This window comes from Primulina eburnea, chromosome 5, assembly GCF_022965805.1.
Source record: "Primulina eburnea isolate SZY01 chromosome 5, ASM2296580v1, whole genome shotgun sequence".
In the NCBI taxonomy this organism is placed as follows: Eukaryota; Viridiplantae; Streptophyta; class Magnoliopsida; order Lamiales; family Gesneriaceae; genus Primulina; species Primulina eburnea.
This window is the reverse complement of record NC_133105.1, coordinates 3,287,718-3,305,325: the sequence shown is the minus strand read 5'-3', so window position 1 is coordinate 3,305,325 and position 17,608 is coordinate 3,287,718. Positions and strand designations below refer to the sequence as shown.

General features: G+C 34.3%; 2 protein-coding genes across 6 annotated transcripts; one reads left to right on the top strand and one right to left on the bottom strand.

Annotated features, from left to right (window-relative positions):
* Positions 1-106: 106 nt before the first annotated feature.
* LOC140832359 (uncharacterized) lies at positions 107-5,336 on the bottom strand. 2 transcript variants are annotated; one of them, XM_073196336.1, is made up of 9 exons: positions 5,157-5,336; positions 4,827-4,944; positions 4,194-4,369; positions 3,722-3,867; positions 2,769-2,860; positions 2,340-2,641; positions 1,736-1,802; positions 1,071-1,130; positions 107-502 (listed from the first exon to the last, which is right to left on the bottom strand). In XM_073196336.1, exons 1-9 carry the CDS (start codon positions 5,297-5,299, stop codon positions 317-319), a joined length of 1,290 nt encoding a protein of 429 aa, XP_073052437.1. In that variant the 5' UTR covers positions 5,300-5,336; the 3' UTR covers positions 107-316. The 2 variants fall into 2 exon arrangements, with proteins under 2 accessions (XP_073052437.1, XP_073052439.1); XM_073196338.1 differs by having other exon boundaries at positions 4,839-4,944.
* Positions 5,337-7,703: 2,367 nt separating this feature from the next.
* Positions 7,704-16,455, top strand: LOC140832357 (cycloartenol Synthase-like). Of its 4 annotated transcripts, none has more exons than XM_073196333.1 (19): positions 7,704-7,899; positions 8,432-8,710; positions 8,956-9,141; positions 9,589-9,678; positions 9,805-9,999; positions 10,106-10,190; positions 10,582-10,748; positions 10,966-11,154; positions 11,561-11,674; positions 12,281-12,403; positions 12,514-12,636; positions 12,716-12,814; positions 13,897-13,953; positions 14,444-14,490; positions 14,750-14,893; positions 15,031-15,208; positions 15,396-15,476; positions 15,718-15,801; positions 16,144-16,455. In XM_073196333.1, the coding sequence occupies exons 2-19, from the start codon at positions 8,513-8,515 to the stop codon at positions 16,261-16,263; spliced, it is 2,280 nt and encodes a 759-aa protein (XP_073052434.1). In that variant the 5' UTR covers positions 7,704-7,899; positions 8,432-8,512; the 3' UTR covers positions 16,264-16,455. The 4 variants fall into 4 exon arrangements, with proteins under 4 accessions (XP_073052434.1, XP_073052436.1, XP_073052435.1 ...); XM_073196335.1 differs by having other exon boundaries at positions 7,769-7,899; positions 8,439-8,710; XM_073196334.1 differs by having other exon boundaries at positions 7,770-7,930; positions 8,439-8,710.
* The last annotated feature ends 1,153 nt before the right edge of the window (positions 16,456-17,608 follow it).

Here is a 17,608-nt window from a genome sequence, read left to right as displayed (position 1 = left end):
GTATTGGATATATAAATTATTCCTTTGCTTTTTATGCGTCGAATAAAAAATAATTCACGAGTAATTAAAATTATGATAAGAACGTGGAAAAGAAGATTCGAAGTAAAAAAAAAAAAGGTTTTACTATCTGAGAAAAGATGATGTTTGGAGCTATCTAATCTATGACATTTTCTATCTGAATCGACTTCGTAGAACTCCGAATAATTTTGAGAATGTTACTGGCAAACTGTTCAAATCATGTAAAGAGAGATGAACAGATCCAGTTTCTGTATGCATGATGCACACTTCATATAAAACAAATGGTCCTCTGAGGAACTTAAAGGATCAAGCAATATTTTCTATCAAAATCTGTATACCCCACACCGAGAAGGCAAAGGCCATCTGGTGGTGCTGGTGGAGCAGTGGCACGTCTGCATGTTGCATCCATAAGTTTTAGCAGCATATCGTCTTCTGCACCAGCAGCAGCTTCCCTTACAGCTGTGGCTACAAGAACTCTAACCATCTGTGTATCACCAAAAAAAACGACTAGTGATTCAAGGACACATCAATGGAGCAAAAGAACCTAAACGAAGTGAATATTATTTCTTCTCTTTTGAGCTCAAACTTGAGCTTGGATTTTTTAAGCGAGCTTGAAAAATTAACACTTTTAATTGCTTGACTCAACTAAAGTCTCTATGGACAAAATAATTTAGCAATATCTCAAATTCAACTTTAAAATATATTGAATGAATTGGAGCTTGACTCGAGTTAGATAATTTCAACATGAATTCAATATTGTTCAAGCAAAATCGAAAAGCGTGATGGAATTCATTTGCAGCCTTAGTCATAATTCCTTGTGCCGATTCAAGTTGTTTGACTTTACAAGTCAAGCAGTGATTTCTTAAAAGCAGAGATCATAACTAAATCTGACAATCCATCAGACAAGATATTATATAATATCTCATGTGAAACAACGTTCCAATATGCATATCTGATGACTGCTCAGGTGAGTTTAAAACAGTTTCGATCAGATGTCATTAATCAAGACAAAATATAGTTAATTTCTGACAGAAACTGAAAAGAGTAACTACCTTCCGCAAGAATCGGTTAGCGACCAGCTCAACGCACATAGTCTTCTTAATGGTCCCATCCTTTTAAGTATGGAAAAATAGCAGAAGAGATCAGTAAAAAGATGAATAAGATGCAAGAACAGCTAATTTAGAATCAATACGTGCAAATTTGGATCTTTACTAATTAATAATTATCAAGGGAATCGTCATAATATAAATGAAAACTCAATTCTATACCATGTACAGGCACGTCAATACGGATCTAATATCTCTGTCTCTGAATGCAAGAATTCAACCCTAATTAGTGCCAATAATTCACAGTGAAAATACACATTTTCTTTTCACAAACTTTGATCACTAAAGTAAATAAATTTGGTGATTTTGACTACTGATACTGAACGGATGAATTATCCGCCCTTTCCCATCGCTATAGCATCATTATGCAACTTTGGTGCAACTGCTAAAGTGCAAAAAATATCAGAGAAAAAAAATTATTTCAAGTTTTACATATAAAACACATGGTGTGTAATTCTTACACATTTAAGAAAAAATTGATGTAGGTAACAAGCTTAATTATTCAGTATCAAAGACTTCCTTAAAACATGGGTAATAAAAAATCTACAGTGACACAAATGTATGTCGTGACAGGCAAAAAATGATACAACAATATTAGGTATCTGTAGAACCTCATCGCATAGTAAATTGGCTTCCGAGGCTCGTGCATGGAAGACAAAGCATTCGGTTGGTGGACCACTGCAACAGGATGAAATTTTGATATCAGAAAGTGAGTTACCAATCAGCTAAAGTGGGAACATACTAACATATAAAATTTGCAATTTTCAACAAAATATGATTGTCAAACTCTGGCCATCATATCTAGTTAAGAAAATTAAATTCCAAAACTGAGGCACTATCCCAATGCTGAAATCATTTTAGAAAGGGCCCCAAGTTAAAGACTAACAGGATAGGCAATAACAAATGTATACTCATTTATTAAATAAAATTATGAAGGCTGTCCCTGAGTTGATGGGCTTTCTGATAAAATAACACATAAAAAACCAAATCTAACTGATGCTTGCTGAAATTTCACTGATACATTAGCAAGGTTGACAGACAAAGAAAGATAAATGGAAGAAATATATGCGAAACATGAAGAAGGTCTGGCTGCAATATATTCAAGTGAAGCCAAACCGAGTATGAGTACACTTGCTCATCAGTCAGAAAATCATTTTGACAGATGAAACGATAAAATTCACCAAAAGTATTTTAGAAAAAAAACTTCAATCTTACACGTTTCTTGATGCTTTAGTATCTCGTGCAAATATCTTGTAGGATAATAGTTTTCCTTCAAGTTGATTTAATAGATTGTTGACCCTGTTTACTTCAAAACTGGTTGGTTTCTTCCTTGTATCCTGTTCATTCCTGAAATCATCATCCACTACATCTCGACAATTTTTCTCACTAACACACTGTTCATAACGATCCTTCTTGCATTGACTGGCTTCGTCATCAACAATTTCATCATGAAGGGGGAAAATATACAAGTAATGCCTCCACTTTGCAGCGAAATTAGGATGAAATTCTCGTGATACCTAATAAAGAAATGTGTGCATTAGTCTATTCTATGGCACTTACATAAAGTATAAAATTCATTCTCTTAGACGGCAATGTAATTACTGAACAAATAAATAATGGCGCTAAGTTCATGACTACATCCACCTTGGATACAGAAATGGCCCTTATCTTCCCTGGTGTGATATCATTGATGGCATTTTCAATATCTTGAGCCATAACATCTTTCCTCCATGTATCTTGACATACAAAAAATTGAATGTTAAATTAGAAAAACAGAAGTAATTAACAGATGATGATGCAACAGGGTATTGGAGGCGCCCACCCAAGTGTTTTGGGAGTCATACTCGATATGCTATGGAAAGAAAAAACATTTAATGACCAAAGGCCTCAACAATTCAAAAGATGTTCCCATTTGTGCAATCCGAAAGGGAAGTGGCATGCCCTTTACCTATCAAGAATCAATACTTTGTACATAACCTTCACTGGTGCACCTCCCATAGTTATATTCCAATGAATAGCAAAAGTAACTCACCGTCCTTATTCTCAAACGCGAAAAAAGAAAAAAACCCAAAATGCTCATTATAGAGTTCATATAAGCTAGCACACACACAAATGAAGAAAATGAACAAAACTCGGGAACAAATAATCATGGGTACAAAGAATAAGTAGCACACTCTTTAGCTATTCTGTCGAGCAGAAAAAAAATTTGATATTTAGCTACACCTTGATCATTTTGCTGTGTCTGATTTACCGTAGTGAACACTTTTAACCTCGAAGGACAGAAGGGAACACCTCACAAGTTACTATATGCATAATTATAAAATTCTGAAGTACCACAGAATAATCACACACAGACATACTAAAATGCATTATGCATTAATATCTACAACATTTATACAGTCCCGCAGGGAAAAGACGACCTTATGGATGTCCAATTGAGAAGTAAGTGCCATCCTCTTAAATTTCTAACAGAGAGGACCACATATTGCTCGAACTTGATAAATATATGAAGGCATGCATGCATCTCAAATGCATTTTTTTTGGATATGAAGCAATGAGAATTGAACAAATTTAGATCGAAGAAGCATATAACATACAGAAAGAACAAACTTGATTAAGAGCTGTCACCCCCTTGTCTGTACGCCCAGCAACAACAGAACATACATCTATTGGTAATTTCTTTTCTTTTAGCAGCTGCATTTTCTTTTCATCAACAAATTTTCCCAGAGAACTTTCAACCAGTCTGTATATGGAAAAACAGCCACATGGATGCTTGATTAGCCACAACTAAATTTGCACTCGTGGATAATAAAGACTCAACCAAGTTCTTCAACTTGATAGAAAATAAGTCCACCAGAAAAAATCTTACAATTCTTATTTCGCACACAATTGACAGAAAGGAGATGAGAAAAAGAGACCATTCAACTTTGCCACGCCGGAGCAAAAACAAGGAAAAGTAAAATTAGCGACATTAACTAAGTAATGCGGTATCTTTTACAATCAGGCATTGCTTGCACCTTTTCATGTGCAATACTTTAAAATTTTTGTAAGCAGTAGAACAAAACATACCCTTGGACAGTATTCAAATTCGGTTGTTTTTGCCACCCATCAAATGAACTCCCGTGATACGACAGCACTATCTTGAATGTCACTCTTGCCCATTTTCCAGTCCTCTCTGCAGCTGGACCACTAACCGATTGATTACAGTCTTCTACATTTTCAGCATCATCGTGAATGGTACATGTCTGTGAAATTTCTCTTGCATGAATACAATAATGCAATACCATCATTATGAAAATTTTAATGCCTTTAATTTTAAACTGCAACAAAATTCCGAATTCTGCATTGCTACAGACAGGCCCTTATGGTCATATTCCTTTAGTACCAAAATGTATAAAAATATAAGACGATGAAGACACTTTCAAGCTCTGAACCTCGAATTCCTTAGAACACATGCAAATAAATTTAAACTGTGGTTAATAGTGAGACCTGCAGTGATAAAAACATCGTGCACACATTCTCATTGATAGCATGCACGTTTAGAGGATTATTTCCAGAAAGCATGTATCAAAAATATTAAAACAATCAGGATTAATAAGATGATGGGGGCACACTCAATCCGATAAAAGTACAAATCTTGATATCAAAACAGAAAAAAATAAAGTTAAATTTCAAGAATATTTGAAACACATAAAACATTACAGTAAATCCCACTTGTTTTCCAAACAACTCTGATAGTGATCTACGTCCATTCACTGCGTCCGAATAAAAATCATTAACCATTTGCCATGGTCTTGCATACATGAACTGATAACTTTCCCTGCCATAATCAGAATATCATTGCATTAGCACAATGTTATTAATAAAAAAAACAGAGACACATTTTAAGGAGGAGGTTGCTTCTCGTAAAATTTCAAAACTTTTCTAGTGATTTTCCTTCTAGAAAGCTAAGCATACTCTGTTCACCGCTGGCTTTTGAATTAAAGCTCAATTCAGTTTCCAAGTGATATAAAAAAAATATCAAGTATTTACCTGGCAGTCCATCTATATGGGCTGCAAGAATCGGTGTGGTTATATTGAAGATAATCCTTCTGCGGAAGCGTAATCGGCGGCGCTGGGATTTCCATTAGTCTTCTCAGCCGCAACCCCGCCACCACTGTTGGCTTCTTGGTCATTCCCTTCTTTGGTTATTTTATTTTATTTTAATTTTAATTTAAATAAAAATACATATTTTTTTTGTATTTATCATTGCCATCTTTACTTCGTTAATATATCCAAATTTTGATAGTCCGAGTTCATCAGTGATTTTTATATCTTTCTTTTTTCTCCAATTTTCCTTATTTTATCTAAAATTTCAATATTTTTCTCTTTATTAATTAATTTTAAAATAAAATTCTTCGTCAAATAATTAAATTGTGTAGTACTAGAAAACACACACGGCAATTGCTAACGAAATATACGGTCGTTCAATGAAACAAAAATGCCAAAAACTTTTGTGAGACGGTCACGAATCGTATTTGTGAGACAGATCTCTTATTTGGGTCAACCATGAAAAAGTATTACTTTTTATGCTAAGAGTATTACTTTTTATTGTGAATATGGTAGGGTTGACACGTCTCACTTATGATTCGTGAGACGGTTTCACATGAGACTCACTCAACAAAAATAGTGTTAGTAAATTAAAAAAAATGATTATAAACTTTTTTTATATATATAAATGTACAAAAATTATATATAAAAAAAAAAGAAAAAATTGCAAACACTGCCTAAGGGACCAGTTCCTAACCCTAGCTTTTCAATTGACCTTAAACAAAAGTACAGAATAAGGAGGCCGGGTTGATAACCCCGACTCTTTATATTTCTAAAAAAAATTCAAATTGAGGTAAAATAATGAAATGATTAAGTAGATAAATGATTATGAGATAATGATTGAAGCAGAAATATAATATATAATAATAAAATAACATTATGTTTGATATGATAATTAAGAATGAGATAATTAATAATCTTTTGATAAATTTAATATATAATGATAAAATCCTCACATTCACACCAAAAAACCGATCATCAAAACCCACCTCGTTTTTTGTTTTCTCCACCAGGAAAATTACCATTTCTACTATAGTCACTATAGGGTCATCATGTATGTTTTTTTTTATATAAATTTAATTTTTCTGTAAAGCACATAAAATTATGAAATAAGGTGTACAGTTTTGAATATAATATTTTTGCAGAAAACTGACTACTACATATCTCAAGTTTAACATAAAACTCAATATTTATTTATTGATCCAATGGAAAAGAGCCATCCAATAAACGGATTAAAGCCATTATTCCACTCTAATGTTTTATAATATATCCCAAAGAACAAGAAAATGTACAACTTTGTAAACTCAAACAGTGCAGTTGTACCATACAGGATTCCACGTGAATCCCATTGTGTTCACTTTGGATAGTATTTAATCTTTAATCGAAATATTATAACAAAGTGACAAAACGTCGCGTGCGCTTTTGTCGAATCTGTGAAGATTATTCATTTAAAGTTGGATTCAATTATTGAAGATGTGGAGAAATTTCGTGATATATGGTGGCCACCACCCTACTCTTGTATTTATGAGTGTGATGTATTATACAAACACATAAACTCTTGATACAGTGAATTAAGACAAAAACTTGTCTGATACGATCTCACGGATCTTATTTCGTAAGACGGATATCTATTTGAGTCATTAATGAAAAAGTATTACATATTATGCTACAAATATTACGTTTTATTGTGAATATGGGTAGGGTTGACCCGTCTCACAGATAAAGATCCGTGAGACCGTCTCACAAGAGATCTACTCTTTTATTTGAGTCATCTGTGAAAAATTATTACTAGTCTCATGTGAGACCGTCTCACGGATCATAATCAGTGAGACTGGTCAATCCTACCCATATTCACAATAAAAAGTAATACTCTTAGCATAAAAAGTAATACTTTTTCATGAGTGACCTAAATAAGAGATCCGTCTCACAAATACAACCCGTAAGACCGTCTCACACGAGTTTTTGCCTTACTTTTATTATAAATATGAGTAAATTTAACTCGTCTCACGAGTAAAAAATATGTGAAACCGTCTTACAAAAGATATACTTTTATCCAAATCAATACGATGACATTATATATTTAGTTCTGTTATTAAAAAAAATTATATTTTATTGTTATATTATGATTTACTTTTATTTTTAGATAGTTTGTATATATCTTTTACTATTTATTAAGTTTAAGCATATTAGAATAACTGTTTTTGATGTCTTTGGTCTGTTTTTTGGTTTCCCTATTTTGCCCCTATTTGATATCAAAATTACATTTTTGTTTTTTTTTTAATTTCAAAAAACATTTTTGTTTTTATTTTTTTATTACAATTATTCAAATAACACTTTAGTACCTCGATAATTTGTCAAATTTCATTTTAGTCCATAAATAATTATAAAAAAATTGTACACACACGCACCGCGTGTGCAGAGTAGCTAGTAATATGAAAAAATGTTCAAATTTAACTCGAACTCGATTAAATTAAGATCGAGCCTCTCACAAATTACCCAATGTGACACTTGCATCGGACCCAATAGCTTACTCATTGATATATTTAAAAATCAAATATACATAAAAAAATCACGCATTGTATCTCGGGATCGTTCTTGAAGAAAGCCCATTTGCATTTATGATTTTTCAGAAACATTGCATCAGATTCGCTGTTTAATATCCTCTCAGAAGATCGACAGCGAACAGGTCCACGACACATTCTAAATCATAGATTTGGGTGCGCCATTTCTTGATTTTGATTTTAATGAAATGCATTGATGTCATTTAACGAGTTCTATAATCTGCAGTTTGGGTTCGTCCATTAAGCAATACATCGTTATTTTCGATGTTGAGTTTTCTGGTTCAGTTGTCTGCAGATACCTTGAGAAAGTTGATGTGGTGAATAAAGTATTTTAAATTTGATTTAGAACATAAGGAGCAGCAGTTTTTGTTTTTAGATCCGATGTATAGTTCCTAATCACACTGCTTATACTCTGAAGTGAATTTAATCTTTTCAGTGTTGGCGTGTCAAGTTTTTTTTTTTTTTTTGTGTGTTGCATCAAAAGAACTTTGCATGGCCTGTTTACTTTTGGGGTGATTCCAAGTGTTTGTCGTGAATTCCTCAATTAGTTCTGCTATTGGTTTTAAAGCTTTGGTTATGCCTGCTCTTTCTTGTCAATTGTTTATTGGATCTTCTTACCAAAATCCGGCTTAACGTAGATTCAACTTTTTTGAATAGGGCCAAGGTGCTGTGTGAGAACGCAAATAAAAGAATTTTCTGGAGATAAATTATCTGTAGAGGTGGAGGAGTAAAATAATAATGTGGAAGCTGAAATTTTCTGAGGGATCGAGCCCTTGGTTGCGCTCAGTAAATGGACATGTGGGACGCCAATTCTGGGAATTTGATCCTAATCTCGGGTCTCCTGAAGAGCTGGCCGAGGTCGAGAAGCTCCGAGAGCAGTTTCACAGTACTCGTTTCGAGAAGAAGCATTCCTCTGATCTTTTAATGAGATTACAAGTTCAGTGAGACAGAGATTCTGCTTTATTCATATTTTGTTGTTTATCTGCTGGTGTGGCATACTCTTCTTGTTGGTATTCCTGTTTCGATAGTATGGTTACACCGTTGTGTTCTGAGTTAGGATCTGACTTATATTCGTATAGTGTTTTGAACCATGTTAAAATCTCGTGTTTGGCAGTGTTATGTGTCATTTACGCATCCAAGTGAAACATAAATCTCTTTCATTGATTAGTGATTCTTTCTAGTTTTCGAAGGAGAAACCAAGCACTACAGTATTGGGTCAAGTTAAAGTGAAGGAGACAGAAGTTATTACTGACGAGCAAGTAACAAACACATTGAGGAGGGCCATCAGTTTCCATTCAACTTTGCAAGCTCATGACGGCCACTGGCCTGGGGACTATGGAGGTCCAATGTTTCTAATGCCTGGCTTGGTGAGAATAGGTTTTCCCTTCAATTGAAACGTTCTTTCACCTTGTTTTCTCTTATTGCACGATTCAAAATCTTAATCTTAACTTAATTGTATCAGTGTGAAATCACACAATGAAAGAAATAATAAATTTACAAATATAAAATTTTTCATTAATTATGTATGTGCACCACCCACCTCATGCCATTTGCAACTTTGCACGTAATTAGTAAAAAGGTTTCTCCTTCACGCTTTCTTTTAGAAAGTAAAGCTTCCAAATTCCGATGAAAACTATGTAGTTTAGGATGTTCCATTTTCATTTCATGGACTGGAGGTGAGTTTTGTTTTATGTTACAGTTCGCGTCATGAACGTTTAAATATCCACCTGCCAATCAATTTATTTATCACCGTCACATGACGTCACATCTTTCTATTTCTTATGATAATTGTTCTTGACTGTGTTACTGTGTAGGTGATTGCATTATCCATCACTGGAGCATTAAATGCTATACTGTCAAAAGAGCACAGGCGTGAGATTTGTCGCTACCTTTATAATCACCAGGTAGGGGATTTTACCCTGCGATTTCACTCTGCTATCTTTCTGATATGAGTCAAAGCTATCTACTCCTTTAGTTCTCCAATTCATTTCACGAAAATCAGCAGTGACTTCTAATTCATAACATAATAGAACAGAGATGGTGGATGGGGATTGCACATCGAGGGGCAAAGCACCATGTTTGGCTCTGTTTTGACCTATGTCACTTTGAGATTGCTTGGTGAAGGAGCAAATGACGGAGATGGAGCGATGGAGAAAGGGAGAAATTGGATCTTGGGTCATGGTGGCGCAACTGCGATAACGTCATGGGGGAAAATGTGGCTCTCAGTTTAGAACTCATCCTTTTCCGAGCTTGTTTTACGAAGAATCCATTTTTCACGGTATTACGTCAGCTAATGATTCATTTTCCTTGTATTTGTTGCAATGGTGTTAGGTTCTTGGAGCTTTTGAATGGTCTGGAAACAATCCTCTGCCACCTGAGATATGGATTCTCCCTTATATTCTTCCATTCCATCCAGGTAAGTGTCGTCTGCTACGTAACATTTCCTTGTCATTTTGCTTGCGAGTGATGGCAATGCCCAACAAAATAGGATCTGTTTTCCATGTGGAGTAAGAACTCATATTATTCTGTTGTGAAGGGAATGCTTGTTCTGTGTAATTTTGACTACCAATTTGTTTACCATTCTTTGACTTTTAAAGTTGTTCCTGATGATATTTGCTCTTGCAGAAAGTGGTGATATGTTGATGTTTATTATCATATGACTTGAGAAAATTTGCGAGCAAGATAGAAATTCTTGTAAAAGACGCGATGAAACCTGTTGTGATTGATGTCATATATCTAATCTTGAGCTTGAAAATTACCAGGAATTTGTTAATATAAGGATATTATCTCTTCCACTTCTGGTGCAGGGAGGATGTGGTGTCACTGTCGGATGGTTTATCTTCCAATGTCCTACTTGTATGGGAGAAGGTTTGTTGGCCCAATTACACCAACTGTTCTGTCTTTGAGAAAGGAGATCTTTACTGTTCCATATCATGAAATCGATTGGAATAAAGCACGGAGTGAATGCGCAAAGGTTGGTAAATCCGTTGCATTAATTTCTAGTGAAAGCAAATATCACAGTTACCTTAGTCGGTAAAAGAAATTTCAGGCAAAATTTATATGTAGATATTTGCTAGGGGCCATAGGAGGTCTTTACAAAGTTCAATTTGTCAAATACACAAAATATTTATCATTCACTTAATTTCCTTGAGTTTGTACCAATTACTCTCTTATCACATGACATTTTACAGGAGGATCTATACTATCCCCATCCTCTTATTCAGGATTTACTTTGGGCATCACTCGATAAGGCTGTGGAACCTTTTCTGATGCATTGGCCCGGGAAGAAGTTGAGAGAGAAGGCACTTCGCACTGTTATGGAGCACATACATTACGAAGACGAAAACACTCGTTACGTTTGCATAGGACCTGTAAACAAGGTGTGCTTGAAACATTTCACATAAACAATGATATTATGTTTTGAATGATTAAAATTAAATCCGAGACAGAGTTAAATTTTTACATAGCAGTTTATTGAGGGAAATAGTATATTGTATTATTATAGATATCTTTGTTATCATTTCCTATAATGTGAGTACATGCTGTTGGTTGAACACGTGAATCTACTAAATACACCAACTAGTTATCTCAGTTAACTTACTTATACTTTTTGAATTGTCTCATTCAATATTTTTGAGTTTGACTACTTTATCTTAATTATTAGCAAATTTTTATGTGATTTTTCCCCTGCTGATTGTATCTTTAAAAATGTGAGCAAAATTTAACATTTGCCAACACATCCAACTCCCTTTCTATAACTATTTTACGAAAAATGAAAAATTTCAGGTTTTAAATATGCTTTGTTGCTGGGTGGAGGATCCAAAGTCAGAAGCTTTCAAGTTACATCTTCCAAGAATCTATGATTATCTGTGGCTTGCAGAAGATGGCATGAAGATGCAGGTCAGAATTTCTTTTTCCTGAAAATTAACGGGATAATGGTTTTGTCTTCTGCATGTGTGTGTTTGCACTTGTGTTTTCGATAATGTTTTCTGTTCATGAACATCTCGCCTTTTAAATCAAAAGTACTTGTTGACCATGGGTTCAATGGGAACAAACACAGCTTGTTGAAAGAAATTTGTCAAGTATGCAATTCATTCTCATCCATGATAATTGCAATGTGTTTGACAGATGACATGTTTTGTTTGACTTGTGAACTGAGTTTTCATGTTGTGCCTCGTTGCAATAGTATTACATGCCTATGATGTCCTTTTCACAACTTCTCTCCTATTGCACATAAAGCTCCACATTCTTGCCGAGCCATTTCCTTTCAGTTCATGCCAATGGAACCTGGACTTAGTACCATTTTTCCACTATTTGCCCTCTTGCCAAGTAACAAGTGAAGTAGTTATAGTGTATAACACTATCATCATGCCAATTAGATTATTCAGCCATTTAAGCTTCAAATTTTTTTGTCTATGTTTTTAAATCAAAAGTGCTACTGATCATAGATGATTTATTCATTGACTTATGGAAATTATAGTATAATAATTAGAAATTATATTGCAGGGTTACAATGGGAGTCAATTATGGGACACTGTCTTTGCTGTTCAAGCTTTAATTTCCTCACAGCTAGTTGAGGAATTTGGGCCAACTATTAGAAAAGCACACACGTATATTAAAAACTCGCAGGTTTTTTCCTAATGCTTTATTTAACATCATTTAGGCTTCGTCAATGTTCTTATATTTAATTTTCCTGATGTTTCATTGCCATCATCTTGTAACATAATATTAATTTAAAGGTGTTGGATGATTGCCCTGGCAATCTGGATTTTTGGCATCGACACATTTCAAAAGGGGCTTGGCCATTTTCGACTGCAGATCATGGTTGGCCTATTTCAGATTGCACAGCTGAGGGACTGAAAGTAATTAGTTGTTTAAACTATAGGTTTCCTTTAAAATGTCTAATAGTTTAGACTGTGCAGTAATACTTTTCCTTTCCAGGCAATCTTGTTGTTATCAAAAATTCCGGCTGAGATTGTTGGAGAACCTCTTGATGCAAAGAGATTATACGATGCTGTAAATGTCATCCTTTCACTTCAGGTACTATCACATGTACCATGGACAATGTTGGACAGATATCTAACTAGAGTACGGAAGAAAAGTGTCATGCCGATTCCTTTTATCATAGAATTGCAATTGCTTAGAAAATTTTAATTTCTGAAATGGTGATTATTTTTAGTATTTCTAGCATCTAGTAAAAATATTGCTGGAAAAAGTAACTTCGAAGCAAAAGCCACTTAAAATTTGAGTAAGACGCCTTAACTTCCCCCACCTCCCCCAAAAAAAATAGAAAAGAGAAAGAGAAGTAAAGAAAATACTTATCAAGAATTACCAATCAATCATGTGTATTCTTACTTTCATCTGATTATCTTGAAAAATCGTATCCTTATGTGAATTAATGAGTTTGAAGTTATGCCAAAAGTCATGGATTGTTTGTTGAGAAGTTATAATCTGCTACGATGATATCTATGTGGATAAATCTTTTTGATGCTACTGTATAAAATACCAATATAAATCTAGAACACGAGTCCAAATTTTAATATCAGCTTGAAAAGAAAACATCTTTAATTACTCATTTAATTTCTTTGTGAAAATGGTTTCACTTGGGCATATTAAGCAGATGATTTTTCACATATTGGAAAGATTTTTATACAAATCATCCAAGCTTGAGTACAAAACCAGGATAACAAATACGGTCGTTTCTATTGATGCTCATCGAGTGTCAATAATGTGATGTTCCTGTCACTAACTCGAGTATTCTCGCTGTTGAGAGATTCATTGTGTAAATGATGAAAGGCACATGATTGTGCTAAAGTATGTAAAGCCTAAATATGGAGGAAAACGATTTCCATGTGGGGGCAGTGGGGCTATCAAACAGTTACCCAGAATTGTGAAAAAACAAAAATTGAAAATTCCATCCGAAATTGAATTACAACCAATAGCAAGCAACAATTTATTATGATTAATTCAAGATGCATTCTTCTGGACCCTATCAAATTGTTGATTGTTTTTCATTAATCTTAATTTACCAAACCCCTCTCCGACTGCATTGAAAGTACCGTATGGGTGAAAAGATTTTTCCGACCTGATGAAAATGCATTCTGCCCCTGCCCTATTTGCAGAACAAGGAAGGTGGCTTGGCTACTTATGAACTCACACGATCCTATAGTTGGTTGGAGGTACTATTTTCTCTGTTTCTTACCAGCATTACGTGTTCAACAAAACTGTGGAGTAAATTGACATGATGGCATGTTTTTTGAATTTTTTTTTTAGTAACCAAAGTTGGCATAACTCAGTTGAAACTATTGATGTTTATTATTACTAAAGTTATACAAGAAAATTGTCTGTCTAAGCTCCTTCATGTTACTGTGTTCATGCTCAAATTAATTCTGTAGCCATTTCTTCTTCTGTTATGTTGCTGTACAAATGTTATATTGATTATGAAAGATATTTGACACGATGAAGCTAATTTCTAGTGTGTAACCTGATCTCAGACCATAATTTTACCTCTCATTTTGCTGATCTTGGTGTAGATGTCATTTATTGACTTCGAACGTCCTTATTCACATAACTCCGGCTGCCTACTGTATATTTACTCGCATGGTGCTTGCATCCTGCCGGGTTGCATTTACTTTTGATTTGATTCCGTCTCTTTTTTTCCCCTCTCAGATAATCAATCCGGCTGAAACTTTTGGTGATATTGTCATTGACTATCCGTAAGATATTGCTCTTCTGCGAATATTATTAATTATTTTCTGCACAAAACAATATTTTCATCCACAACAGCCTTTATGCCATTGCGATCACTTGGAACATTTTCTGATGTCTTTCATAGCTGATCTCTCGTCTAGCTTGAACCAAGTTATTTATTCATATAATTTCATCATGCTGCCAATATAGATTCGCCAAAGAATTGTAGCTGCTACTATGCTTCAGCAAAATTTAAATTATTTTTATCTGCATTTGCTTCTGTAGGTACGTCGAATGCACTTCGGCTGCTATTCAAGCATTGGTAATGTTCAAACAGTCATATCCTGGACATCGAAAGGAAGAAGTAGAATGTTGTATCAACAAAGCTACTAAATTCATCGAAAGGATTCAAGAGAAAGATGGCTCCTGGTCAGTTTCTTTTATTGTTGCGATCTTGTTTCCTGTTGGAGAATCCATCAGACTAGATAATTTACGCAGTTGAATATCTGCTCGAGCAGTTTTTGTGGTTCTTTGGATGCTTGTTGATTTCAAAAGTTTCTCCACAGGTATGGATCCTGGGGAGTTTGTTTTACTTATGGAACATGGTTTGGGATTAAAGGCCTGGTGGCTGCTGGCCGAAATTTTAGCAATTGCTCAGTCATTAGGAAGGCTTGTGATTTTTTGTTATCTAAACAGCTTCCTTCCGGAGGTTGGGGAGAAAGTTATCTTTCATGTCAAAACAAGGTTTAAATATTCTGTCACATTACTCTACTCTTTGTTCTTTTTATCATCTGTTGGAAGCTTAAAGAAAACATTGATATTTTGGAAAATATAAACAGACGTGGAAACCTGAACATGGTCACGACTGACGAGTGAAATTTGTGTTGCATGCCGTATTCAATTTCAATGATGGTTCCAAATTCATGTACAGGTATATTCAAACCTTGAAGGCGGCAAGTCTCATGTGGTGAATACAGCATGGGCTGTGCTGGCTCTAATTGTTGCTGGCCAGGTAAAACCATTCTTGTCACCTGTGAAATATACCTTTCTTTTATGTTTCTCTTTGCCGTTTTGTTTTGTTGCTTTTCACTTTTACAGGTTTATTGATCAATTTCATCAAGTCGAAAGTATCTCAAGAAGAAAATAAACAACAAAATGGAAACTAAATAAATTTTAGGCAATTTAACATAAATCAAGGGACTTGATAAATTCTATGTTTTAATTCATTTAGCGAAATTTTTGCTCTCTTGCAGGCTGAGAGAGATCCGTCTCCACTTCATCGTGCGACAAAATTCCTAATAAACTCTCAGTGTGAGGATGGAGATTTCCCACAAGAGGTAATTTCTGTTTCTAGTTGTATAGCTTGCTTAATCATAGTACACACTTTTAGTTTCTGTTATTCCAATTTATTTTTCTTTAATTCAGTTGACCTCCTCAACTTTAGAAAATTCAGTTTTCAGCCTAAATTTGATTTCTTTAGGTTATATCATGTGATTGGATTATTGAACCCAGTAAAATAGTGCTGTTTGAGACCTTCCCCCTGACGTTAGAGTCCTGGCTGGGCATCGGGTCAAATAACATAAATCACTCTTCAAATGATATATAAAATTTAAAGAGAACTTGTGCAATACTCTGTTTATTGCCTAATATTTTCCTTTCCAATGGTTTTCGCTTTCCAGGAGATAATGGGGGTGTTTAATAGGAATTGTATGATCACGTATGCTGCATACAGAAATATATTCCCGATTTGGGCTTTGGGAGAATATCGTACCAAGGTTCTGCAAACTCGGATGAATTAAATGTAGATAGGTTTCGGGGAATTTTTGGCCGAATTTGATCGCCTCCCATGTTTGGATATGGTCTGTTGTCGCGTTTGTTCTCACTTCTTGTTTGATTCTCGTTGTTTGTGTCTCAATTCCATGCTTATAATAAGCTTTAGAATAAGATACATTCTCTTGTCTGTTCTGTCAAATTATTTTTCTGCTGTGACACATACAGTATACTGATGGGATGACTTATATTTTAAATATAATTACTGAAAACACGAAAGTTGTCCCTGTTTTTCACATTCAGCCTTGGGTTTTCCGAATCATATATGGACCCTTTGGAGAATGTGGATGTACATGTAAATTTGTCGGAGATATAGAAGAATTTTGGCAATTTCCATATTTTCAGGTTTCAAAGAAGTTTACCAAGTTTAATGGGTTTATTATCTGAGTATCATGATTCATGTCAAGCACTTATTCTAATGGAAAATACAACACCATTGAATTAACAAAAAAAATCATGTAAGATTGTTTCATAAGTCAATTTTATGAGATAAATATTTTATTTGTGTTATACATGAAAAATTATTATTATTTATGTCAAAAATATTATTTTTATTGTAAAAATGAACAGACTTTATTCGTTTTACGAGCAAAGATCAGGGAGATCGTTTTAACAAAAAACTTACTCTTGAATAAAATAGTTAAAATGGCTTCTTTTAAGGGTGAAACCGTCATGTATGGTATGAGGCGTTGTTTTTTCTTTTTTCTTTATATTATTATTATTATTATTATTTATTTTAATTTTATTTTCCGGATAAGTACTGAGGCAATTTTATTTTTTATTTTTTTAGAAAAAGGCTTGTATTGCTGATTACCTCAAAATATCAGTAACTAAAATATTTCTTAGCAATAAAGTTACATAGCCCAATCAAAAATTATACCTCACATCTAACAATACGAGTCGCCCTCGGGTGAGCAACGACATTAGTTGAGTGCAGAATATTGAATGGAGGTATGTGGATGTTGTCGACTTGAGCCACAAATATCGAAGATGAGTGGCGGAGCCACATTCATCGAGCCCAGAGTGGTCCAATTCATTTTTAAAAAAATTTATATGTAAATTTTGTAACATTTCGGATTAATTTGAATTTAGTCAAGGTAGATTAATATAAAATATTTAAAGATTTTAGAGTTTAAAATTCTACCTTAGATAGAACTATATTCTTGACTACAGCAATGTCTACTTTCTAGTGTGCATGGGAGTGTTAGAAATGTCATTCACCAAATTGTTGACATCCATTTTTACTATCCAACTTCCATAATATTGGTACCTTAAAGCAGCTAGACACCCTTCCAACACAGCATGTACCTCATC

Excerpts from the sequence above, each read along its gene's own strand:
- LOC140832357 (XM_073196333.1), top strand. The coding sequence starts at position 8,513 with ATGTGGAAGCTGAAATTTTCTGAGGGATCGAGCCCTTGGTTGCGCTCA. Across the intron at positions 13,954-14,443 it reads GATCCTATAGTTGGTTGGAG|ATAATCAATCCGGCTGAAAC; the intron begins GTACTATTTTCT and ends TTCCCCTCTCAG. Across the intron at positions 15,802-16,143 it reads ATGGAGATTTCCCACAAGAG|GAGATAATGGGGGTGTTTAA; the intron begins GTAATTTCTGTT and ends TTCGCTTTCCAG.
- LOC140832359 (XM_073196336.1), bottom strand. The coding sequence starts at position 5,299 with ATGACCAAGAAGCCAACAGTGGTGGCGGGGTTGCGGCTGAGAAGACTA. Across the intron at positions 1,131-1,735 it reads CCAATTTACTATGCGATGAG|GATGGGACCATTAAGAAGAC; the intron begins GTTCTACAGATA and ends CATACTTAAAAG. Across the intron at positions 503-1,070 it reads CTAACCGATTCTTGCGGAAG|ATGGTTAGAGTTCTTGTAGC; the intron begins GTAGTTACTCTT and ends GGTGATACACAG.